The 20,430-nt window shown below is 38.7% G+C and overlaps 1 protein-coding gene across 2 annotated transcripts in view; it reads left to right on the top strand.

Annotated features, from left to right (window-relative positions):
- PARD3B (par-3 family cell polarity regulator beta) overlaps positions 1-20,430 on the top strand; it is a gene marked incomplete at its 5' end in the record, with an annotated part of 392,787 nt that overhangs the window by 183,132 nt on the left and 189,225 nt on the right. For both annotated transcript variants that reach the window (XM_083864789.1, XM_083864788.1), the window contains 3 exons: positions 158-297; positions 1,084-1,212; positions 15,031-15,216. In XM_083864789.1, coding sequence (XP_083720915.1) covers positions 158-297; positions 1,084-1,212; positions 15,031-15,216 — 455 coding nt within the window. The remainder of the gene's footprint in view (positions 1-157; positions 298-1,083; positions 1,213-15,030; positions 15,217-20,430) is intronic.

Below are 20,430 nucleotides of genomic sequence, written 5' to 3'. Positions count from 1 at the left end.
AAAATTGGCTCATGTTTACAGCTTTTTGATTGCTTTCTTTTTTTAAGAATTAACTGAATGAGTCTCTGGTGACATTGTTGACATTGTTTGCTTACTTTTAATGATCTTCATTTACATGTTGAAATTTATGTTGTGAGTTCTTTGTCTGACATTCTAGGTCCAGAAGGGCTTGGTTTCACAGTGGTTACCAGAGATTCTTCAGTACATGGTCCTGGTCCAATCTTTGTGAAGAATATTTTACCAAAAGGTGCAGCAGTAAAAGATGGTCGTTTGCAGTCAGGAGACAGAATTCTGGAGGTTAGGATAAATGCCTATTGTATTTGCATTGTTTCAAGTTGATCACTAGCTTTGTCATAAATCTTGTATTTCCTCATACATATTATTGATGTATGGAACTGCAGTTCTTGCCCTTGGTTTAAAAAAAGTCCTTCTCACAGCTTCTATGTCGCTTGTTTGTCAACAAGTGTTTTACACCATGAAGTGGCAAAACGGTTCTTTTCACAAGGGTAAATGGGGTGTTTGAACAAGGGGAACCTGATAAGATCTTGGTTTTTAAAGCAGATAAATGTATTGCCTTAGGACCAAAACATGTTTTGCCTCTTCAGCCACATCCAAAAATCTCCAGTTAATATCAAGCTGGTAGAGTGCTTGTTTTAAGGCAATTTTGCTCAAATTGGTCTGTTGAAAATTTTCAGATGTCTTGTGACTTACAATCTTATTATCTAATGGGTTATTTCTACTTACTAACCTCAAAAAGCTCTTAAGATAAACAGTTTTAATACTAAGGTCTTGTTTCTGCACTTTTCATCTTCAAAGTGCTTTACAAACTAATTAAGCCTCACAAACCCCCTGCAAGGTGGGTAAGTACAACAGAGCTGCTTTAACAGATGGTGAAAATGAGGAGGAGAAAGGTTAAGTAATTTGTACAGGGCCAGAGGGGGAGACAGTATGGGAGCTGTTGCTGATTCTTCTTTGCTCTCAGTACTGAATGATGCCTGTGTTAGGTGAGGGGAACCTAATAAACCTGCTAAAAGGCAGCCACACTCAGAGATGTGACATCCTCTGTTCTTTTGTGGCTGGCAGGTGAATGGACGGGACATCACCGGCAGGACGCAGGAGGAGCTCGTGGCTATGCTGAGGAGCACAAAGCAAGGCGAGACTGTCTGTCTGGTGGTGGCTCGTCAGGAGGAGGCCTTTCTACCTCGAGAGCTGGTAAACTTGTTATTCTTTCCCAAAGAGTGATTTTGAAACAATTCCATGGTTAAAAACTAGCCCAAGAAATAGAAATGATGCCAGCTGAGTAATGCCAGTAAAAGGTAGTCACATAAGGCTTGTTTCCAGGAAGTACTTATCTTTGATTTTGAGGGGTGTTTGATTTTTATCTACTACCGATGCAATTCCACACAATCAGAGTTTTCATCCCCAAAAATGACAGCATAAGCATAACTCACAGAGGAATACTGTAAATTAATTTTGTAAGCGTGAGGTCAAGCATAACTAAAAAGTGGGTTATTCTCTTTCAGAAAAGCAGCAAGCTTTAAACCAGTAATCTAAAGTGCATGTAATGAGCCTGCAGCTTATCAGTAACAAACTAGTGAGGGTGGCTGCCCCCAGGAGATGCCTCCTAAGCCATGTCCCCAGCTGCAGGAGTGGTGAGGAATAGAATTCTGCTGCACTCCTCACAGATTTTGGAAGCAAGTTTTTCCTTGGCTGCTGTCCTTTGACTTAATAAGCTTTTGCTTGCCTTTTTTCCATCTCAAGTGCTTAATTTTCACTTTTGTGTTTTTATTAACACTGGCATGAAACTGTGCTCTCTTTTCTCTCACATAGAGTAATGTATCAGAGTAAAAGTGCTATCTGATACATGCTTGTTTCCCCTCAGAGAAGGTCATTTCTTTGGTTGCCTTTTCCTTATCTTGATTGATGGCTATACTTGACCTTTCATTAAGTCCTCAGGATAAGGGAAGGACAGCATTTCCTGCTTTTGTGTCATTTTATCTCCTTCAAAGAACACAGACCGCCTTCATCCTTTTCTTAAGATGCTGCCTCCTTGCTTTTCCTTTAGACTGTTGTCAGGATCTTCTACAGAAATCCTCCATGATGTTTCCTCACAAAACATTGCTGACAGTTTTCCTCTTGTTTCCCTGTTGCCAGTTGGACCTTGTTGAGGTCAGGATTGTCTGTGATAGGATAGGGAGCTTGAGGGGCATTCAAGTTGTTGCATGTGATTCTTTTCTCTTCTGCTGCTGGTGTCCAGTTTTTGTTATGAGGTGTCATAGCAAAACTATTTTTGTATCCATTTTTCTCTTTTATTTTGGAATTTTTAAGGAGTGTAATGACAGTTTTCAGCCTTGTAATTGGGCATTTGTTGTCAGTGATTCCCAAAGCATGGAAGTTGATCATTGCATTGCTCTGTAAGTAAGCCCTGAGCCATAGGGTCAGTGTTTGTGTGGATCTGAGGGAAATTTCTGGGTCTTAAAGTACTGAATTATCTATTCTGTGTAGAATTTCTGCTCATTCATCAGCTTTTCTAAATAAGAGATTATTTTTTGAAAAAGCTGCCCATCAGCAGTGCTTTCTTCTGGGTTTTTTAAGTTATAAAGCACATTACTTAGAAAATGTACTTTAAAAAGTATGCATTCTTCTCTTCTCTTCTCTCCCCTGTTCCCACAACATTATGCATTATTATGTATTGTCCTAGTGCAAATTCTCCTGGAAATCAGTGTAGCAGTGTGTGGGTATAAAAGATTGCAAGAATCTAAGAGCTGTTTATAATTTTTTCCTGCCACAATTGTGTGATAATAAATTCTAGTCTCTACAGCAAGGATTAACTACCTTTCAAAAGGTGATTTACTTATGACTGGCATGATTGAAATCCCGGAAGTAGCCACATTTATCCTGCTGGCTTGACCTTCTCTTAGATTGCTTTCTCTGTGAAAAAAATGATGCACAAGTGATGGCCCTCACTGCAACAGTGATGATGTGGGAATTCTGATACTGCTCTGTGTTCCTCATTATCTCAATCAAGTACAACATAATACAAATGAGAATTACTGATATACATTACATAAATTTATGGAGCCAGCCCATCTAAATTAAAAAGCCCTTCAGCAACATCTGGTAGCTTACAGCAAAAGTGTGAGTTACCATCCCACTAAGCTACCAGATGTTGATGCTAACACAATGCTTGTTAGAATTCATGAGGTGTCTGAGAGTAGTCTCAACAAAGATGAAAAAAAAAATTAAAATTGGTTTAGCTTTTTTGTTTGGTTTCAGCTTTAGCCATGATATTACATTGGACTAATCCTCTGCTGCCTCAAAAGTTACAGTGCTGTTTTATCAAAGAGGAGAAAAATGCCAGCACTTTGAGTGTTTGTTTTTGGAAGGAAAAGCAGTGGATAATCCAATATTTTTCAAGGACAGCTGTAACTGAGTGCCCTGATGGTGTAACATGAATGCAGAATTTACCTGAATACTTGGGGATTTTGTTAATGCCTGGCAATAATACAGTAATTGCTTTATATCAGACTTGTTGTTGTTTGAGCAGTCCTCTGGGGACAGTAATCTGAGATGTTTTTTTTAGATTCCCTGTTACCTGTTGGATGGGAAAGGAGAAGGGCCACCTAATAAATGTACCCGTTCACTGCAGTTTCCTGTGGTAAAGATCCATCTGGAAACTGGACCCTGTAGAAACTCATGCACAGAACTGCTTTTGAGCACGTTACTCCACTAGAACTGGGTTTTTATGTGGATTTGCTGGAGAGAATTTGATAACTGCATAGGCACAAAGCAAATAATGTAATAAAGTCATACTGGGTGGCATTTGGTTGCATGAGTCTGTAATAATATAATTTGACTTTACCTTGTAATAAAGCTGCGGCTCGGGGAAAGCTTGGTCTCACGAATATTTTCTCTTCAGTAAGATAGATGGGAACAGAGTTTGGGTGTTTTGTTACTGTGATCTGTGCTTATGAATTGCTAGCAAGTAGAAAAATATATTCAGAGTAGCAAGCCTTTGCCACAGCAGCCGAGACGTGATATGGATGAGGATGAATCAGTGGTGCAAAAAAGCATTATTAGATTTTAGAGAACTGGAGCTTTGGTTACACTGGCCCATGCAACATCTGAGAGTTATACAGTTACAGTGCTTGTGCATAACAAGGGAAAAGAATTAAAAACCCAGTATTTGTAAGGTTGTTACCCCTTAAAAAAAAAGGAGGCTGTAATGAGATTTTTTAAAAAAAAATATATTGAAACAGATCAGTGAAGTAGAATTTGGACCAACCACAGGCTGTCCTCCTTATTATCCAGTTAGCCAAATGTTCCCAGTAATTCATGCCAGCTGTTGACAATGTAGCAGCTAAGTAAGGAGCTGATTCCAAAACTCTGGGGGAAGATCTTGATTCGCTTAATTACCACAGTCTGTGGAGTGGCCAGTGATTGGTGTGTTCTTTAAGGTGCATTTGGGTTTTAAACTGTGTAACACTCTTTTCTAGAGGGTGGTGAATATTATAGAAAGAAACTGGTTTAACTGAATAGGTTTAGATTTTCCAACTCCTCTCAAAGTGAATGGAATGGACATCAAACTGTGGCTATCATTCTGTTTTGTTTTGGAAATACAGTGTTTTGATCACATGTGTCTGTTGCATCATGTTGTTTCTCTAGGGAAAATGTGTGATCTGAAAGTGCCATTTCTTTCAATAATGATGCAAAAATTATTTACTTCCCCTTCTCTTTCTTTATCCCCATATTGTTAAAACAGGGAAAACTACTTGGATAAGAACTGGTGCAGCCCATTCTGTGCTATGATCCTTTGCAATTCTTTATTCTGTATGATGCACACGAGCAGAGGAATGTGACTGCTCTGCAATTGCCAGAAATAGTATAGCATCAAAAATATTTGCACGCATTTTTCTGTAAGTTAGAGCACATACATTGTAATTTTTGCATACCCTTTATTTTTCATTTTAAAGATCTCTTTGACTTACCGGTTGCAACTGTAATTGCTATTTCTGTGGTTTCTTGGCAAATTAACTGATTCCTGAAGAATGGGGAGGGGGGATGGGGGGGTGGAGAGGGGGTGAAAGGGAACAAACCATCATTTTTATAACAATAGCTAAAGGAACAACAATGTAATAAACGTGGTATTGGTCTTTAAGTCTGTTTTTACATGTGTATTATGCAGGATGGAAGGAAGCAGGATGAGTGGCAAGCTCAATTAAGCATTTTTTTCTACTTACCATATGATTAACTTTTATATTTTAGTCTTCCCCCAGTTAATTTCTTCCACTGCCTTGAACTTATATGCCTGAAGGAAAACTAGTTGGCCTATTTGTTTTAATATTCAAAGCTTAATTTCTATTACTTCCTTTTAATTGTTGCTTGCCTTTTTATGTGCAGGAAATAATAGGTGAAATTACAGCCTAGACTTAACCATTTTTGCACCTGTTTTTGTAGTTCAAAACCATGATTCTAGTGCTCAATTATCCAGAAATGGACAAATTATTTCAGTCAGAAAGTGATTCCAACAAGTACCATTTCTCCATTGTGTTACCTCTGTTCTAAGGGAGATGAATTGGATAAGGAAAAAAGAAGTATATATTGAATTTTAATAGCATACACAAGAAGGTTTTCTGTGTAATGAAGAGAAGGATATTGTGGATGCACGTGGCACCTTTCATTGTTTATAAACTGTGTAGATTTTTAAATATCCTGGGGGTTTTAAAGAAAAGTTTATTTTTGGACCTGTTCTCTTCATCTGGAATGGTTGAGAAGTGAGTGTAGGTTGTGTCTACACAAATGTGTATTTTTTAAGACAAAACATTGTGTAGTGCAGACCTCAAAGTTTTCAGCTTCAGTATGTATTTCAGAAGATGATTGTAATCTCATTATATCTTAGAGTACTGGAGACTGTTCTTTGAGGTTTGTTGATTAGTTGTGCTCTGTACAAAAGTCAGTGAGAGATCAGTGTTAAGAAGGAATGCAAATCTTTCCTGTCATAGTGAAATGTATCTCTTTATCCAGGGTTTGTGTGCAATTCCCTAATTTACCAACAGGGAATAAATTGCTTGGTAATCCATGTACCTTTAAAAAGGGTTGAGCTCTCATATGTAGTGAAGGCCCATAATGATACCAGCACAGCAAATGTGATTTTTCCATGTGATAGCAGTTGTCAGCCTGTTTGAGGCCACAGAGACCTTACTGCATCTGGTCTACTATTGCTTTCTCTGTCAGGCCCATCAAGAGTGCTATGATCCAGCAGTGATTTGCTTTTCAGAGCCCACTGTTCCTATATTCCAGCAAATATGAGGAACCTTAAAAGGATGGTCTGAAATACCTGGTCAAAACCTTCATTGCCTGCAAAAACCTCTGATGGTGCTCTGCCTGCTGGTAAAGTGTAAGTTAGAGAGGATGGAGGGACGATAAGGAGACAAAAGCATAACGTTACTTGTACTATGAGATAGTATATTCGTAAAATGTGTTATGGGATTACTGCCCAAAATTCCTGGGTTTAGGAACCCTACCTCAGAACACTGGAAAATGAAAACTGCTTACTTGATAATATAAGTCTTAGCTCTGAGGTTGCCCGAAATTATTTGGAAGGCCACTTTAATGTATGAAATCATAAGTATATGTACATCAGAGTAGAGGCCTGTAAAATCTGGTCTTAACAGAAATTGAGTCTTCATATATTTAGATGCATTTATCCAGCTCTACAGTATTTGCATTTAATAAAATCAGAGTATTTGGGCATTTTTTAAATCCTACTAACAAATGCAGTGCCTTGCTATTTACAAGGGTCACCAGTTCTATTCCATATACCATATGAACATTTCTAAAATCTTTGTCTTGGAATACATAAAAAACTTAGAAAAAGTTTTCCTAGGCTGACTTAATGTAAAACATATGCATGTGGTGTTTGAAGTGGATATAAAAGAATTATACCCTGCTTATTGCTTTGTTTACCATACCTTTAAAACAGTAAGCACTAAAATGAGTAGAGATGGATTTGTATATCCCCGTGTTGTGACCTGTGCCCGGAATTCTGAAATGATACAGTAGCAGCAACCCTAAATTCACCCTGAAAATACCATACAGCCTTCCATCTTCATGTGTGATAAGATTTTAGGCTCCAAGTTCCGAGGTGCAGTAGCTGCATAAGGCTCCAGCTCAGTAAGGTGCGTAGGCATGGCTTACCCTGTACGTGGGCTGAAAAAAGGTGTCTTCACAGTGAGGCTGACCTTGACTGAGGACTGAACTAGGTAATTTTTCTCCCTCTGTTTCCTACAGTTATGTAGCTTAAAAGGTTAGGTGAGACTGATTTTTTTAATGTTGAGGAACAGTGCACACCAAATTACAAATACAAAACTTTTGCAAGGGCAAACCATTTCCTTGGTGGGTTCTTGAATAGACGAGTTGAGCAAATCGGGGAATCTCCATTTCTGAAATTCACTGTATCTGCCTTGGATGAAGAGTTGAGTATAGTTTTATCAGTTTTTGAAGCTGTAATTCCAGACAGCCTACATAATTCAAGCCAGACACATTCTATCTAACATGATGACACAAATTTGTAGTGTACTGTGTTAATGTTAAAATTACCCAAGCACGCTATCATGTATCTCCATGGATTTGCTACTGCCTTTCTTGTCTTAGCCAGGTGTGCCATTAGTGGCCATTTAGTTTTTATTGCAGTATGGAGTACAGATAATTTTAAAGAAGGCAATATAAAATATCTGTCAGATATGCTAAAGATGAATACATGCAGCAACGATTTCAGTTATTTACTAGATTGTGACAAGATTACAACAGTATATTACCTTTGAGTATTACTTTTAGGAGTGTTACAATATGTCTATTGCAAAATACAGTGCAGATTTTATAGTGACTGAATGACTGAGCTGTCAGCAAAGTATTTCTTAATTGTGGCTAAGTGCTTGGAAAGAACATGGAGCATGATGCAAATAGGGGATATCTTCTTTTCAAGCTTTTCTGCCAATAATAGCTATGTGGTGCCACAATTTAAATATTTTTATCAGAAGGTAATTGCAAAAGCATGCAAATGTCTTATTTCCTTCATAAACCTTTGAAAATAACCCTCCTGGGTCTTTTGCCTTTTGCTGTCAGCTCTGAATGGCACCCCAGGGAGTTGACATCTCTTATCAGAAATGAGCAGCCAGGCAAGGGGCAGTCAGCATATTGAGAGGCCATAATAGTGTGTTGGTCAAGGGCACCAGACAGGTACTGAAAGGTCTCTTGTTGTGTTAAACAAATGCTATTTCCTTCCTGCCTAAATGAGAGCTAATTTTTTTTTGTAAGCTTCTCTTTTGGCAAAAAAACCACAATAAGGATATATAAGGCAACCTTTCCAGTGAGAGATTAGCATTAGATTATCATAAATCCACAGATTAAAAGTGCTGTGGTCAGTGAGAACAGGCATTGTAAGATTAAATAAAAGGACTAATTGAAAGTGGTGTCCCATGGTAGACAGAGGATTGACACAATATTGTGTAGATATAACCATGGACTAAGTACAAAGTGGAAGAATGAAATGCGCAGTACTTTTTTCAAAGGTTATAGTTCTGATTGTACTGCTCTCGTGACTGAACAGTTGTGTATTGTGGGAGTAGGAAAAGGCTAAAAGTATATTCTCTGTGGTCTTTAAAATACTGAGAATTTGTTGGTGAGACCAGTAAAATTTTAGATTATTTTTAATAATCCTTTATTATAATCTTTTAATTAAAAAATCAGATATCTGATGTATAGATGTGCTTCTAAAAATTAAAATCATTGGCAGAATATTAATTAAATGTCTCCTGAGACCCTTAGATACAGGTTTTCAGTCTGCATTGCTGAATATTATTTAGTACTGTGTTATTAAGGCTTTCTGCTTTCATATCTAGCAAACTCTCTGTTCTCTCACCTTCATATAAACTCCACTGAACTTTTCTCTCTGGTTTTTGGTGATTTGGTAAATGTCAGAATAGATTTTACTGAAGTTGCCTGCAGGTATATCAATAGATTAAAACATTCCTGTCCTGATTTCCCTTGAGAGGGATAATACCTGTTTGGTTGTTTGCTCTGTTCTGTTTAACCACCAAATCTGGACAGCAAGCAAAAAGATTTCTTCTTAGATGACTTCTGTCTGTTGCCTTTTGGTCCAGGAAAAAGAGAGGAGATCTTTGTCTTCCCCAAGCAATTGAGAGAGGTCAGGAGCTGCCTAGAATGCTGGATGGTGCAACCCAGGAGGAAGCTTTGAGCAGAAGCTGTGGCTGGCAGACTCCTATAAATATTAGAGAACAAACATCACTAGGCTGCAGAGATGTGCTTACTAGGAGGGAACTGTTTAGAGCTTGTTGCAACTGTAGAAATTGTTGAAAGCTGACAGGCTAAGATTTAGCAAAGCCAAAGGAAGGATGTGCCCAGCAAGGACAAAATGAACAGTGGAGACTGATTCTTGAAGCGTTGGGTTGTTTTTTGGTTTTGTGTTGGAATTTTTTAATTCCAATTAATGGGGTGTTTTGTTCTTAACTTCAACCTGTGTCTCTGCTAAGTAAATTTTATTAATACTTAAGAGTGTTCCTGTCTCAATGTACCCCTCTTAAAGGAAAGAAATGAGCAAGAAATTGGGCAAAGGGAACAGGAGACCTGCGTGGATGAATAGAGAACTCCTGTCATTACTCAAACATAAGCAGGAAATACACAGGAGATGGAAACAGGGTCAGGTCACTTGGAATGAATATAGAGGGGTTGTCAGAGTAAGCAAAAACAAGATAAGGAAGGCTGTGGCCCATCTGGAATTAAATCTGGCCAAGGATGTCAAGGACAACAAGAAGGGCTTCTTGAAATACATCCATAACAAAAGGAAAACTAAGGATAATGTGGAGCCATTACTTAACGAAACAGGGAGCCTGGTAACAGAAGATGCAGAGAAAGAAGACAGAGTTATGAAACACCTTTTTTGCACTGGTCTTCATTGACAAGGCCAGCCCTCAGGATTCTCTGACCTGGGAGACAATGGTGAAGGAATGCTGGCAAGAGTTTCCCTTGTTGAAGAAGGGTTGGGATAGGGAATACCTAGGCAAACCTGACATCCACAAGTCCATAGGCCCTGATGGGATACATCCATGAGTGGTGATAGAGCTGAGGAGGCCATTCACAATCATCTTTGGAAGGCCGTGGCAGTCAGGAGTGGCACCCAAGGACTGGAAGAAAACAAATTCACCCCAGTCTTCAGAAAGGGCAAGAAGGAGTTCTCTGGGAACTCTGTTCACATGGGTGACAAGAAGGTAATCAGGAGTAGCCAGCAAGAATTCACTAATGGTAAATCATGCATGACTAACTGTCGCTTACAATGAAACAAATACCTGGATGGATGAGGGACACTGTCCACCTTGACTTCAGCAAGGCTTTCAGCACTGTCTCTCACCACATCCTCACAGGCAAAGTAAGGAAGTGTGGACTAGATGAGAGGGCAGTGAGATGTATTGAGAACTGGCTGAACAGTGGCACAGGAGCTCGTTGGAGGCCTTGGTTCAGTACTGGGCCCAGTATTCATCAGTGACTTGGATGAAGGGGCAGATGCCTCCTTAGCAGGCTTACTGGAAGGAGTGGCTGATCCCCCTGAGAGCTGTGCAGCCCTTCAGAAGGATCCTGACAGGTTGGAGAGATGGGCAGGGAGGCACCTTCTGAAATTCAGCAAAGGCAAATGCAGGGTCCCACATCCAGGGAGGAACAGACCCATGCACAGACTGGGATTGACCTGCTGGAGCAGCCCAGTGGCAAGGGACCTGGGGCTCCTGGTGGACAATAAGCTGTTCCTGAGCCATCAGTGAGCCCCTGTGGCCAAGAAGGCCAGTGGGATCCTGGGGTGCATTGGGAAGAGCATTGCCAGCAGGAGGAGGGATGTGACCCTGCCCCACTGCTCAGCCCTGGTGAGGCACATCTGGAGTGCTGTGCCCAGGCCTGGGCTCCTCAGCACAAGAGAGACATGGAGCTCCTGGAGCAAGTCCAGAGGATGGCAACAAAGATGATTAAGGAACTGAAGTATCTGTTATGAGGAAAGGTTGAGGGAGCTCAAGGTTATGGAGTCTCCTTCACTGGAGATATTCAAGAACCACCTGGACACAATCCTGTGCTATGTGCTCCAGGGACGACCCTGCTTGAGCAGGGGGATTTGGTCTGGTGACCCACTGTTCTCCCTTCCAACCTTGCCTACTCTGGGACTGTGTGAAAAGTGCAGACCAGGCCATCTCAAAGCTCTAACCATCCTGAGGGATCACCACGTAGCTGTCTGGATTTCAATTTATGTGAAGATTTCTTGTTTATCCTGCTACAATTGAGTTACTTTCCTATGTCTGCAGAAGGGAATAGCTTCAGTGATATACTATCATCTAATTCCTGAACTGCTGGGGTATGATACATTTATTATGGAAAATACACGATGTGGTTGTTGACTGGGTAATTTATAACATAAGGCTGTACGCTTTTTCCAGGCTAGAAACATATTTGTGTTGCAGCTCATTTCATTCATTCTGTGTTTGAGTGAGTTCAGATGCTAGGATGATCTCGAGGTAAGAAGTGTTTCTAATAGAATTCAAGGTTTAGTGCATTGGAGAGGGTTTCCTTTACCAGATCATAATTCAGCTGATGGTGGTTGCTATATTGTAAAGTATTGATGTCTTGGGATAATGTTTTAGCAAAGTCAGGGAAATGGTAGCAGTAGGAATCCAGCTCTGTGAGTCACTATCAGCATTTAATATTCATACCTGCATATTCTAGGAACGGGGCCATCATTCATTAAATTAGTTGCCCAAATGAAGCAGTTAATTGATGAGCTGTTAACTTCAGAATAACTGGAGCCGTTTTGGTCATCAGTGAAAAGGTATTGCTTGGGAAGAGCATTATGATCAGGATAATAGTATTAAAACATTCAGCAAGTATAGGATGAAAACAAGCTTCTAGGTTTTGTTCTTCCCTTTTTTCTGCTCTGGTTTTCCTCCTTTCTGCTGCTTCTCACATCCTCCCACAGAAAAGATTTTCAGTCTTGTATTTGCACTAAATAGTCTTGATGTTGTAGATTTACTACCAGGCATTTGCTATCAGATGCTGTACGATGAGTAGCCAAGGAAAATTTTAAGGGAATAAAGACAGAGTTTACTTGCCTTACAGTGAATTAATCACTGACATGTAGATAACATCTCCTTTCCTCTTACCAATCCCTGTGAAATCTTGGAATGGTCATTCAGCCTTCAACACGGGTAACAAATTTTTGATAGTACTATTAGACAAAGTTCAACATTATTTTTAAATCCGCTTTTGCTGGATCTTTGGATAAAGCTGAATATAAATAATGAAAAGGAGAAATGTTTGGGATGATTGGACTATGTTGAACAAGAAACTTGTGAAAGACTTAAAATATTAGAGAGTTCTCCAGTAATAGGTAAAAGCAGCTTACATTAAATTTACTGAGGTTTTTATATAATTAAGTGATCTGTTCCATAGACAATGGTAGCAAGGAGAGCTTTAGACAAATGTTACAGATTCCAATTTAAGTACTAAGGAAAACATAGGAAATGAATTACTGACAAAAGTTTGCTGTACTTGTCTGGAGTCCTTTTGCATGGAGTGATTTGGTAGGTTACTTAACAAGGGCTAGTGCACAGTATGATCGTGTTAAAGGAAGCTGGGAAATAGAGAACACTGAGCAACTCTTTTGGTTGACCAAATCCAGCTTTATATGAAGTCCTAGTTTGTACCAAGATAGCACTATAAAGCAGTTTGTGACTCCTCTGGTTAAGACAGGCATGAGCACTGGGAGCTTTATGCCCTGTGGTAACAGCCCCCTCACTGCCTTTCTCATGTTATGGGCAAAGACAAAACCCCAGTATTGACACAGAGAACAGGCAAGTCTAGTGCAGATGTCACAGATTAAAGTGGAGAGAGAGCAGAAACACAGGAACTGCTTGCCTGGAGGACCAGGAAAGTGATACCAAGTCCTGTCCTAAAGGCATGAGTCATCACATGCTGGGACCCTGAGAAGAATTTCTTCTGTCCAAATCTTGACAGGATGTACCAGTTGAGTAGAATTCTGATCTAGGAGTTCAGAATCAACTGACAAGAATATGTGCAAGTTGAAAAAAACCAGAAGATTTGGCAGAAAATCTTTTCTCTAAAACCTTGAGTAAGTTTAATTCATAATGGTTATGTTAGAAGGTCAGTGGTGGTTTTTTTCCTTACACTGATTCTTCTGAAGTCAGAGGAGGAGTGTTTACAAGTTATTGCAAATATATTGCAAATTGTTCACGGTTGTTGCAAATCTGTAGATTTTGGGGGGTTATGTTCAGGATGTCCATATTCAAAGCTGAGAAGTAAAAGTGACAGATGTATAACTGAGAATTCTGTATTTCTGGTGAACAAAAACGGTACAAATGTGTAACTTAGGTACTGGAGATGAATGCTGGTATCAAGACAATTGTCAGTGTTCTGCTATGTCATTTTTATATTTGTCAGTTTCACAAATTGTATTGACTTTAAGATAATGTAATTACATTACAGGAAAAAATTAAACATGGTGCACATTCACATTGAGATTGATACTCAGTTTTCTGGCTGATGTGATTCCTCTCTACCCAGTTGTTGCTCCTCATCCATGAAAGGGCATCTGACACAAGTGCAAGTATACTTAGGTGCTGCTGTTTCTTCAGAATATTAATTTCTGCCCCTCGTTCTGGGGTCATACTTTTGTTGATCAGACAGCATGATACCTGAATGCACAGGTGTGCTGTGGCTGCTGAGGAAACATCTGTACTACTGGCACCTTTGCTGACAATTGCAAGGATACTGTATGTGCTGCAGCTTAGGTCCTGGAAGTGATCCCTTGCTGGGGATGAGAAGGATTGGCTCAGCTACTGCACTCCTTGCAGGTGGCCTCTGCTGAATAATTCAACATAAAGATCTGACACCCTTGGAAGCAGCAGCCAGTCATCTTTCAGCTTATAATTGTCTATGTGCTTCCTTGTCATAGTTTTTCTTCTATTAATTTTTTAATACTACTGTTTCAAAGAATAGAAAATGTCCAAATGACAAGAAACAAAAGCCAATAATTGTCTTAGAGCTACATGGAGAAGGAAAAATAGAATAAAATTGAATATGTTGTAAAAGGTCTTTTGTACTAACACCTTCCATGAACAGTTCATTTCATAGTATGTCTCCTTGTCCTTGTTTTATTTTTGAGGTGTTCCAAAATAAATATTTCAGGCAAAAAATTTGATTTTGTTTAATTTTATGATTCTTACCTGCTTTTAAAAAGGCAACCAAACCCCCTTCCCCTCTGCCCAGCAACAGACAGCCTACAAAACTGCAGATACAGTGTACAGTAAAAGAAGGTTCTTTCTGATCTTCTGTGGCTGTGTGTGCTTGACTTGACAGTCTTGTAAACAGCTCTCTAATCTAGAGAAAGTCTTGGGATTAACCTATACCAGAAAGAAAAAGGAACAGTCAAACCTCTATGGAATAAAAGTATGTACTAAGGGAGTTAGTGCAGAATAAGTTACTGTGCTTTCAATTTTCACCTTTGCTTTTGTTACACCAGCTTTCCTCTGCAGACAGGTTTAAGGGAAGGATAATTTTTTAAGGATGAAACTCAATTTTCAAAGGGGAATGGGATTTAACAGTACAACTATCATTATAGTTTGTGAGCTGCATGTAAAGATGTTGAGAGTTTTATGGCTTACATTTTTAATGCAGCCGTGTATAAATGTCTTTTCTACATTCTGCTGCAACATGAGTTTTATATCATGTGGAACTAAGCTATTTTACCTTCTATTTAAGCATATTCCCAGGTATCATTAAGAATAACATTCTAAGCTAGATCTTGTGACAAAATGTCAGCTAAATGAATGCACTGTTGATTATAAGACTGTTTCTTCAAGCTACTTTCTGGAAAAGGGGACTATTTATTATTGTACAAATCTGTGGATACCACTCATGCTGACTTTTCACCTCTGTTTTCATCCTTGTTTTCTCCAACAGAAAGGAGAGCCAAACTGCAGTGTCTTTTCTCCAGAAACCACAGAGCAGCTGACCTTTGAGATTCCTCTGAATGACTCTGGCTCTGCTGGACTTGGTGTGAGCTTAAAAGGCAACAAATCTCGGGAGACAGGAGCCGATCTTGGGATTTTCATCAAATCAGTTATTCATGGAGGTGCTGCTTTTAAGGTAGGGAAGAAGCACATCAGGAGGTGAATATGTTAGAATTCTGCCATTTCTATGTTGAGTGCTGAATCTCACTTGAGAAGCATTCTAGGCATGAATGCCTTTGTCACTCATTCCTTTGGGTGAACTACAAATCTGACATTTTGTCCCATGGTTTCTGGGGTTGTGTGTAAAGCAACAAAGTTTGCCAAAGTGGAAGTGAATTGGTGCAAACCTTAGGGAACATTTGGAGGCTGCAGGAAATGGGGAAGGGGAAGAAAGATAAAGATGGGTAGGTATGAGTCAAGACTGCCTTCTAGCCTCCCCACAGCCTACAGGAAAAGTTTGGCTCAGTGACAGAAAAGTTGATATCTACACTGTGCCTCATAATTTTCTTCTTTTTTATTCATAATATTTTTATCACTGTATTAAAAATGTGTCTTGGCTGAGCTTGACTTCAGTTGTGTAGAAGTTATCAGTTGTTCCTGAGGTGGATTGAATAGGTAATATTAAATTGGTAAATGACAGTATTATGACTTGTTCTGTTCCTTCTAAGCACTGTACAAAGACTGTTGTATATTTTATTATTAAAAAGTATTTGAGTTATTGTCTAATCTATAGGCAGTCTGTTGACTGCATTTTTTTCCCCGAATAAAACTTGGAAAAGGTAACTTCTCTGAATTGGAAACAAATTACTTAATCTTTCAGAGCTAGTATGTTTAACACCTGTAGAACCATAATGTAATTTTTGTCTTTTATGTTGGCAATTCCTTGCAGTTCTCTCTTCTGTAAAAATACCTTTTAATTCAGCATTATGTAAATTGCTCTACTGACATGAGCCTGCTGAGTAAGACAATTCACAGCATTAAAACTTCAATGATCATCTATTTACAGCAGCTAGTAAATAGCAATGATCAAGGTTTTAGGTTTTCTTGAGATTGTTTAATATTTCCCTGCTTCTGTTATTCACCTGTCCCAGTCTCACAGTTATTTCAAAGGTTAGATCTTCATCTGATTGGATTACACCTGAACTGAGTTAATACACATTTGGCCAAATCAGAGCTGGATAAACTAAATTCATGTGCTTATCTACTGCTGAGTATGACTTGTTTTACTGTGGAAATGAGGTTGCCCTCTTTGTTTTCCCAGCTCTGTGTCCACAGCAGTTGCAGTGACAGTGCATTGCTATGGATAAACTCTTTGTTTTGAATAGCCAAGCTGTGGAGCCATATTCCATATTAATGGGCTGGCTGCCTGACTTGTCACATCACAGACCCGTAAGACAACCTTTTCTAGCTCTGTATGTTTGCTACTTTCTGTTCCCTCACAGCAACTCACTCCAGAGCAGTTAATTTTGGTTTGAGATGGCTGCAGACTACTAAAGCAGGACTTCTGTGCTCACCCCTGAGTGAACAGGCACAGTTCATCACCAGGACTGGGAGATTATTTTGTCTTGTGATGGCCTGTAGTCCTGTGACCTGTTCTCCATTCTGCCTCATTATAACCCTTCCAGCAATTAGACCTGTGTTGTGGTAATAGATCTGAATGTGGACTCCAGAGCAAATGAGACAGTAGCTGAGGCTCTGGCTTCAACCAGAACTGTTCAGAGACTCTGTCCTGTGTGCAAGTGCTCAAAGAATGCAGTCATTTTGGCAATGTTTTAAGAGTCTCACAGTCTGCTGTTGTGCAAGGCATGGAGAATAGCTGTCTTCCTTCTGTCTAATGACCTTTATATAGAGCACAACCTAATCAGTGGGTATTAACAACTACTAAAATTTCTTGTATCAAGTTAAAAAGTATGCACATATTTGTACATAAATATTTAAAGATGTCCTACTGTCCTTATTTTAAATCTCTTCTTGGAGCAAGTTTTGAAATAAAAAGCCTTTCTTTCCAGCTGGTAGTTGTCCAGAGCATTTTCCCATGCTATTCATTGGTATTCTCTGAAATGGATTATTATGGATTAAGACATGTGCATTTGCTTTTCAGTGTGCAGTGTTTTCTTGGGAAACTGTCACAGGAAGAAATCTTAATGCTCACTGACATGAGAATTCTTTCACTATTTCTCACTTCTGCATTTAGAATTTAAATTTTTTTTGGTATTGGTATATCATGCTAATATAAATGGAAACTTTATCCCCTTGTCTGTACAGTCACTGCTTGTCCTCAGAAGAAGAAATGTAATACATGGAATTTCAACACATTTGTTTCACTGATAAAGTAAATGCTCAACCCTTACAATGCTGTATAAAGGTTTTGAGACATTAAATTTATTTTACCCATGTCTTTTTTAGAATGAAGAGTAGACTGAGATGCAGACCATCTCTTTTGGTTATCATTACTTGTTATGGGCTTGAACCGAGGTCTTAAGAGAGGCCTAATATTTTTAAGTGTTTTGATATATTAAGACATTAACTCCAGTGGCATTGCAAAATGCAGTAAGGGGTATTTTTAAAACCATAATGGAAAACTTCACTATTTAATTCTATCTTTTATGATTTTTCTTTTGTCCTAGATAAAGATTTTAGAAAATGTCAACGAATGTAGCATTGTATATGCTACTGTAAGACCTAGTCCTCTTTAATGCTCTTCCTACAAAATCAAAGTAAAAAATGCCTTAAAATTTCCAGTGTATTCTAACACTGTATCCTGCAGGAATAAAACCAGTTGCTTTTGCTGATTGAACCGTTATGTCCCTTCTTAACCTTCTTTTGTAATTTTTTAATTTTGAAGTACTATTTTTTTAACACCCCTAAGATAAAGAAGTTACTGGAATACTTGATATTTGTACTTATGCAGAGCCTTTCGTATGGAGAGCATTAACATTTGACTGAGTTTAAATGCATCGTCATTCCCCCTAACTTTAGGGATTTCAACCTTGTTCACCTCAAGGTATCTTGGCTTTTCACTTAGAATGCATTGCTGAGGATGATCTACTTGCAATCCACTGCAGCAGAATGAAACAGAGCCATTACAATTAGTCATGTAATACTTTCTGTGTGCATTTTTCCAAATCAAACAAGATGTAGCTCAAACATCCTTGGTCCTTCTGCGTGCCGTTGCAATAAACACTGCTCGTTGTGTGCAGTGGATGGGGAGATTGGATAATTCCAATAACTGCCATTAGGGCATTTCTGGCAGAAATGTCATTGGTGTGATAAGGGAAATGACTTATTGTGCCTTGATTAAAAATGTAAGTCCTTGAAGATCATGGCATTATATCTTCCTGCTCTACTGTAAAAAATGGGAGTCTTGTGAATGACTGTGAAGAATGTGGCAGCCATGTGGTGGTAGATTCTGCCCCTTGGTGTGAGTCACCATAAAAAACCCAGCATTTTTTGAATAAGTGAGGGTAGAATAACATCAGCCTCTATTAGAATAGCTCACTCGCAGTTCCAGAGATGGCATTTGAAAACTGTTCTGCTGAAATGCCAAATGTTGTTTTCCTACTCAAAAGCCACAAAGAAACCTACCTCTCAGAGATGAAAGAAGAAACGTGTTAAAACAACATTTAGCTTGTTTTGAGCCAAGCAGATTTTCTTGCAGTTCAGGCTTCCAAACCAGGCCATAACACAAGGGATGTGAAAATCTGTGTTTGGAAACTGTTTAGACGTCAAGATTTTTTTTTTTTATGGTCTCTAAAAAGGCAAAAGGTTTTTCTGTGAAGTAATTTCTGCCTGTTGTGTGAAAACAGCATTCAACTGTCTTACAGCCTGTCTTGTACAGGTGACTTAGCAAATGTGGTTGATCAACAGTTATGAATGATGCACATCTTTTTTCTTCGATCACAATTGAAGTGTTGAATTCAAGTTGAATTTTTCATTTAAATGCTGCACATAACAGAGTGGGAAGAAGGGAGGAAGCATCAGAAGAAGCCCTTTAGGAAGTACTGTAATTATAGTATAAATAAATATAAAGTGTCATACAAAAATACTACAAGGAAAATTAAAAGTTGGGCCAATACAGAGCCATGTGAGGCTCAGTGATTAATTTAAAAATGCATGCTGTATTCAGGATAGTTGCATACTTAACAGATGTAGTCATGATAAGATACATTTGGCATTGTATTTGTGTATACTTTAGAAAAAAACTTTAACAGATATTTATACATGGTGGGTTTTTTTTTTCCAGGAAGGAGAAACAGTAATCCAAGAAACTGTAGGACCATAGGGGGAGAACATGAGGACCTGTAAAATTTTCAGGATCTTACAGAAACTTACAAAATATTAATTTTTTTCCCCTTAAACTCCTGTTGCTCTGAATAGCTCCATTCATTTCAGCAAATTTTGATTGAACACAGAGGGATTACCACATGTGGAAATAATAAAATTTTCTGTTCAGCAGTGTTAACTCTTGTCTCCCTAAACTTAAGCTCTTGTGATGGCATCATTTGTAGGTAGAGAAAGGGTGGGGTTAACTTACTGACTTTGACTGTATGTGCATCTAAGTTGGCATAAAATATTCAGCAGAGAGGTGGGAGAGGTTTAGCGTCTCTTCCAAATGGTCTCTGTTTTCTCTCCTCCATTCCCATACCCTCCCAAGAAAAAATTTATTTCTCTTCATTTTCCTTCTCTGAGTGACTAAGTATTTCTTTCCATCTTCTTGTCCATCCCAGTCTATTTTGGATTTTTTTATATACTGTTTTTTCTTCAGCTTTGTGGTTAGCTGTACCCTGCTGTAATAATGATGATAGGCAGTTCCAAAAAAAATAACACTTAATAAAGCTGGGTGTGTCACAGCTACTGTAACTCACTCAAAAATGACTTAGACTTGGCAGCAATAGCTGAACATCTTAGTTACAGAAAAAAATAGAAATTAGATAGTATGTATAATTTTGTATTGCTCAGATGCATGAAATATGTAAACAGTTCAGATGAGTGCCTTATGAAGAGTTTGTGTTGAGTCTATGAATGAATCAGACTCATCTTAACCAAGCACTGTATTTCTGTGCAAGATCTTCCCTTTTATTGTTTCTTCATTGCCTTCTATCAGATGTCTTTGGTTTCTTAGTCCTTCTCCTCCTTGTTTGAGGTCTGATGCCAGCCTGATAATTGTGAACTTCACAAGCTTTAAAAAAAATTCTTGTATCTCAATTAAATAGACCTTATTTTCTTGTTAAAGAGAGAAAAGTCCATGACACATTCTTCTATGAAAAGAAACAAATCTCAGATCATAATGACAACAGCAACAGGACTCCTAAATCTCAAAATAGTAGTGCCCACAATTTTATTACACCTA

This window comes from Zosterops lateralis (assembly GCF_965231275.1).
Source record: "Zosterops lateralis genome assembly, chromosome: 7".
NCBI lineage: Eukaryota > Metazoa > Chordata > Aves > Passeriformes > Zosteropidae > Zosterops > Zosterops lateralis.
The sequence above is the reverse complement of the archived record's forward strand: the minus strand, read 5'-3'. Positions and strand labels throughout refer to the sequence as shown.